The sequence below is a fragment of the Otolemur garnettii genome, unplaced genomic scaffold (assembly GCF_000181295.1).
Source record: "Otolemur garnettii isolate 467f Iridium unplaced genomic scaffold, OtoGar3 scaffold00104, whole genome shotgun sequence".
In the NCBI taxonomy this organism is placed as follows: Eukaryota; Metazoa; Chordata; class Mammalia; order Primates; family Galagidae; genus Otolemur; species Otolemur garnettii.
Genome location: NW_003852499.1, coordinates 1,837,455 through 1,843,632, shown reverse-complemented (window position 1 = coordinate 1,843,632; position 6,178 = coordinate 1,837,455). Strand labels below are relative to the sequence as shown.

At 50.0% G+C, this 6,178-nt stretch overlaps 1 protein-coding gene across 2 annotated transcripts in view; it reads left to right on the top strand.

Annotated features, from left to right (window-relative positions):
• The first annotated feature begins 1,115 nt into the window (after positions 1 to 1,115).
• The window catches only part of LRRC23 (leucine rich repeat containing 23), a 9,404-nt gene continuing 4,341 nt past the window's right edge, over positions 1,116 to 6,178 (top strand). Inside the window, exons 1-5 of one of the 2 annotated variants that reach the window (XM_003796387.2) lie at positions 1,116 to 1,253; positions 1,338 to 1,447; positions 1,896 to 2,149; positions 4,260 to 4,390; positions 5,698 to 5,834. In XM_003796387.2, coding sequence (XP_003796435.1) covers positions 1,131 to 1,253; positions 1,338 to 1,447; positions 1,896 to 2,149; positions 4,260 to 4,390; positions 5,698 to 5,834 — 755 coding nt within the window. In that variant the 5' untranslated portion in view covers positions 1,116 to 1,130. The remainder of the gene's footprint in view (positions 1,254 to 1,337; positions 1,448 to 1,895; positions 2,150 to 4,259; positions 4,391 to 5,697; positions 5,835 to 6,178) is intronic. The other variant, XM_012809321.2, reaches the window with a different exon arrangement.

Sequence of the window (6,178 nt, the reverse complement as noted above, 5' to 3'; positions counted from 1 at the left end):
CTCCAACTCCTGGGCTCAAGCGAGTCTCCTGCCTCAGCCTCCCAAGTAGCTGGGACTACAGGCGCCCGCCACAGCGCCCGGCCATTTTTTGGTTGCAGCCATCATTGTTGTTTGGCGGGCCCGGGCTGGGGATTCGAACCCACGACCTTAGGTGTATGTGGCTGGTGCCTTAGCCGCTTGAGCCACAGGCGCCGAGCCTTATCTTGGTCTTTCTTGCTTGCCCCTGCGACTGCTGCTTCCTTTGCTTGTGGGGATGGGTTTCCTGTGAATTCATGCCACTTTTTCATTGAAAGTACCCGGTCCCTTTAAGGCCTCGCAGGTGCAACGACTAGCCCCGCCTCCCTCCCGCGCTCTCTTGTGAGCCCAGCCCCTTGGTTTACGTCCTTCACTAATCACCGCTCTGGAGCCATCTCAGCTTCTCTGTCCGGTTCCTGGGATTGGGAAATCGGCCTCGTAACCGGGCAACTGCTGATCCACCCCTGTCCATAGCGGATTGGCCTTAGAGGAGTTAGTACGGGCTCTTCTCTCAACCGCCGCTAGTGTCGTAGCCAAGGGCTCCACTCCCGTTGCCATAGCAGCAGTACACTACCCTTCCCCCTCGCCTCTCTTCCGAAACATCCCATCCCTCTCAGGACCAAGGTCCTCTTCTCAACTGCTTCTAGTTGAGCAGAACCAGAGCCTGCCTTTCGTTGTGAAGGGGGACTGGGTGAGAGGGTTGGAGACCGTGGGTCAGGCTGGTGTTCCAAAGGGGCCAGGGAAATAGGGCTCAGTGAGAGGAGAAATAAGTGGAACAGGGGTTAGGGATGGAAGGGAGAAGGAGGAGAAGAAAAAGAATTGGTAGGGGAGATTGGAGAAGGTGGCTTAAGAGACGTGGGTGGGAGGAACTGGGTAGAGGGAAGCCCAGGAAGCAGGGAGACTGGGCTACTGGAATACAGCTGGAGTCACCTGGAAGGACAGGAAGCTGTGGGAAGGCATCCTGAAGAGGGAGGGTCCTAGGGGGGAAGTAGGAAGTGGAGGTTGGGAGTCAGGAGGGTGGGAGGTGGGAGTGATGGGGAGCACCCCCCACTGGAGGTGAGGGAGCCTTCTTTCTCAGGGCAAGGACTGAGTTTGATCTTCAAGCAGAAGAAAAGATGTCAGATGACGATGATCTGGATGACTTTGAGCCAGACCAGGATGATTCTGAAAAAGATGATGATGAAAAGGAGACAGAGGAGTGGGAAGATGACAGGAAAGGAGAAGAATACTCTGAGGAAGTGAGAGCTGGGAGAGGGAGGGGTCGTGGGGCTGAGGGACAGGGCTGGCCAGGAGGGGATGCCTTACTCCACTTCCTTCTGCAGTGGCTGCCCACCCCCCTCACGGAGGAAATGATGAAGGAAGGGCTTTCTTTGCTTTGTAAGACGGGCAATGGACTGGCTCATGCTTATGTGAAGCTGGAGGTTAAAGAGAGGTGTGTTTATCGGGGATCAGATGAAGACTTCAAGATTCTGGGACCCCATCTCCTTTCCTATGCTCATTCTTGGGAATTTTATCTGACAGTTTGGAGCACTCTCATCCCCGTGGGAAGGGAAGGGTATGATTTATTTTCCAGGAGCTCTAAGGCTCCCCGTGTCAGAGCTGACCCGAAGAACTGGAGATAGAGTACTGGGGAGGATTCTTGCTGGATTCTTTCACTTGTCCTTCAGAGTGTGGGTTTTCTTCCCTTCACAAATACAAGGTCTCTTCCCACTGTTAATGACCCATCTACCTTCTCTTCTCCTTCTTCAACCCTCCCAACTGTACCCATTTTTCTCCCCATTATAAGCCATCTCTGTGTTGCCCTTTGCTTTAGCACCTCTCTAGTTCTTGCTGGGTTCTTAGCCCTAACCCTGGTTCTTCTTTCCTCTGCCATCTCCTAGGGACCTGACAGACATCTCCTTGCTGCGCTCCTACATCCATCTGCGCTATGTGGATGTTTCTGAGAACCACTTGACAGACCTGTCTCCACTTAATGGCCTAACCCACCTGCTCTGGCTGAAGGCTGATGGCAATCGGCTGCGGACTGCCCGGTTGAATGAACTGCCTTACTTGCAGATTGCCAGTTTTGCCTATAACCAGATCACTGACACTGAGGGCATTTTTCATCCTCGTCTGGGAAGCCTGGATCTTAAAGGTGGGTTCTTGGGGCCAGGTGTGGTGGCTCACGTCACCTCTGGGAGGCTGAGGGAGGAAGATCACACAGGGCCAGGAGTTCAAGACCAGCCTGAGCAAAAAATAGAAAAATTAATCGGCTCGGCGCCTGTGGCTCAAGCAGCTAAGGCGCCAGCCACATACACCTAAGGTGGCGGGTTCGAATCCAGCCCGGACCTGCCAAACAACAATAATGGCCGCAACCAAAAAATAGCCGGGCGTTGTGGCGGGTGCCTGTGGTCCCAGCTACTTGGGAGGCTGAGGCAGGAGACTCGCTTGAGCCCAGGAGTTGGAGGTTGCTGTGAGCAGTGAAGCCATGGCACTCTACCCAGGGTGACAGTTTGAGGCTCTGCCTCAAAAAAAAAAAAAAGAAAAATTAATCAAGGGTGGTAGTGTACACCCATGGTTCCAGCTACTCAGGAGGCTGAGGCAGGAGGATAATTTGGGCCTATGAGTTTGAGGTTGCAGTGAGCTGTGATGATACTATTGCACTCTAGCCTGGGTGACAGAGCAAAACTCTTGTGTCCAAAGAATTAAAAAAAAAAGGTCATTGTTATGGGCTACATAAAGTTCATTTATTCCTAGCCTGGGGCCAACAAAAGTGGACAGTGTGTGGGCAGGGCCCATAGCTCAGTGGGAAGGGTGCTGGCCACATACACCCAGGCTGGTGAGTTCAAACCTGGCCCAGGCCTGCTAAACAACAATGACAACTGCAATGAAAAGCATGTGGCAGGCGCCTGTGGTCTCAGCTACTTGGGAAGCTGAGACAGGAGAATTGCTTAAGCCCAAGAGTTTGAGGTTGCTGTGAACTGTGATGCCATGGTACTCTACTGAGGGGGACATAGTGAGACTCTGTCTCAAAAAAAGAAAAAGACAGTGTGCTCCTTGGCTGTGGCACACAGCAATCTGTGTTCATTCTTTAATTCAGATAGTTATTATGATTGATTTTGACATTCATTTGGACAGTTCTACATGCTGGAGATACGGCAATAATCAAAACAAAGAAAATGCCTGTTTTCTTTTTTTTTTTTTTGAGACAGAGCCTCAAGCTATCCCCCTGGGTAGAGTGGCATGGCATCACGCTCACAGCAACCTCCAACTCCTGGGCTCAAGCAAGTCTCCTGCCTTAGCCTCCCAAGTAGCTGGGACTACAGGCGCCTGCCACAACGCCTGGCCATTTTTTTTTTTTTTTTTGGTTGCAGCCATCATTGTTGCCTGGCGGGCCCGGGCCGGGGATTCGAACCCGCCACCTTAGGTGAATGTGGCTGGCGCCTTAGCCGCTTGAGCCACAGGTGCCGAGCCGAAAATGCCTGTTTTCTTGTAGTTTACATTCTAGCTGGGGAAGATATACAATTCACAATGAACATAATAAGTAAGTAAATTATATAGTATGTTAAAAGGGAGTAAGTATTTTGAAAGAGTAGAACAGGGTAAGGGGAATGGGGGACACAGGTGGCTATTTCAAATAGGTTGGTTAGGACAAGCATCAGTAAGATTACATTTGAGCAAAAACTTGAAGGAGAACAGGGAGGGAGTTAGATATGTAGATTTCTTGGGCACTCTTCATTCACTCCTTAAAGGCTTAGGGAGACATGTCCATGAGGTCCTTGGACTAGCAGACCATTTGCTCCAGGGCCCTGATGGCGAGAATTCTGGAGCTCTCCTTCCTCACTATCTACCCTACATTATGGAGAGAGGATGATTCAGAGGTTCTCAAAATTCAGGCTATAATGCTGAACACTTAGTGGCCCTTTGGGCTTGGCGCCTAAAGCTCAGCAGTTAGACTGCCAGCCACATACACTGGGGTTGGCAGGTTCAAATCCAGCCCAGGCCTGCTAAACAGCAGTAGCAGCAGCAGCAGCAACAACAACAACAACAAAATAGCCGGGCTTTGTGGTGTGTGCCTATAGTCCCAGCTACTATGGGAGACTGAGACAAGATAATTGCTTAAGCCCAAGAGTGAGGTTAAGCTGTGACACTATAGAACTTTACTGAGGGCGACATAATGAGACTGTCTCAAAAATAAATAAATAAATAAATAAATAAATAAATAAAGTGTCCCTTTGAGCTCTTGGCACACTCCTTCTCCCCAGGGAACCGCATCCACCATGTGACAGGTCTTGATCCCCAGAAGCTGATCAGCCTGCATACATTGGAGCTTCGGGGGAACCAGCTGGAAAGCACCGTGGGAATCAACCTCCCTAAGCTGAAGAACCTCTACCTGGTAGCTCACTAGGTCATAGGGTGGTGCAGGGAAGAGGGCATTACCCTGGGGTCAGTATGCCTGGTTTCTAGTAGGCTCAGCTACCAAGAGATGAGCCCGGCTCGGCACCTGTGGCTCAAGTGGCTAAGGCGCCAGCCACATACACCTAAGGTGGCAGGTTCGAATCCCCAGCCCGGGCCTGCCAAACAACAATGATGGCTGCAACCATAAAATGGCCAGGCGTTGTGGTGGGCGCCTGTAGTCCCAGCTACTTGGGAGGCTGAGGCAGGAGACTCGCTTGAGCCCAGGAGTTGGAGGTTGCTGTGAGCGTGATGCCATGGCACTCTACCCAGGGGGATAGCTTGAGGCTCCGTCTCAAAAAAAAGAAAAAAAGAGAGATGAGCCTTCACTTGTCCTTCAGAGCGTGGGTTTTCTGCCCTTCACAAACACAAGGTCTCTGCCCATGGTTAATGACCCATCTACCTTCTCTTCCCCTTCCTCATCCCTCCTGTTACCCATTCTTCTCCCCATTATAGCCATCTCTGTATTGCCCTTTGCTTTAGCACCTCTGCCAATTCTTCGCCATCATAATGACAACTGGTATCATTTATTGAGCCCTTACTTGGTGTCAGATGCTGTGGAGATGCCAAGTTAAATAGATACAGTGCTTACCACCTACCAGGGCTGATAATACGTAGTGTGTAGATAATACAGAGACAATTCACTTAGATACAAGTAGCAGCAGAATGTGCTGTAGTTGAGGTACAGACATCAAACTAAGAGGCCACTAAAATATTTAGTTTTTGGATATTTGAACATCATCATTCCAAGATGGTGCTGATTGCACTTGTCAGTGGAGGAGAGGGGCTCCTGGGGCCTGGGGGTGGGTTGAAGCAGCAGGGGGTCACTATTAATTTTTCTTTGGGATGGTAGCATCTCCTGGACTTCTTTACCCTCTATTTCTGGGGTGTCCATCTACAGCTTGGAGACCACATCCTGATTATTTGAGGACTGTTTTGCTTAGCTGTGGTGTCAGATATTGCAAAAAGTATGCATGGATCTTGTTTCGGTTTCTTTTGCTCTTCAGTTTTCATTAGTGTTTGTGTATTTAGTGCATGACCCAAGACAACTCTTATTTTACCAATGTGGAGCAGAGAAGAAAAAGGTTGGACCACTCCTGCTGTATGCATCTCTACTTACCTCATTCCCCTTCTCCACCCCTCCCTCTCTACCTCTTTGATTTCCTCTTTTGCTTCATTTCTTTCTGACTTCTCTTCCTTTCCTGTCCCTGATCCCCTCTCTCAATCAATCTACTATCTTGGGTTCAGGCCCAGAACTTGCTGAAGAAGGTGGAAGGCTTGGAGGAACTGACCGGTCTCACCACTTTGCATCTTCGAGACAACCAGATTGAAACTCTGAGTGGCTTCTCCGAGAAAATGTATTCACTGCAGTACCTCAACCTGAGGTATGCACTCCCTCCAAGCCCTACCTTGTCCCTACCACTGACCAGGAACAGCATGTTCCTCTCTGGTCCAATTCTCCAGTCCTAGCTCACAGCTAGATGTTCACCCCACCCTCTCTCCTCATTCTTACTCCTACTTTCCTTACTTTCTTCTGCATTCAGTCCTAAAAGCAACACTAAAACCTTTTGACTCCTTATTTATTTAATTCACAATTATTAACAATGTGCTGGCTTGGCGCCTGTAGCTCAGCGGCTATGGCGCCAGCTACATACATTGGAGCTGGCGGGTTCAAACCTAGCCCAGGCCTGCCAAACAACGACAACTACAACAAAAAAATAGCCAGGTG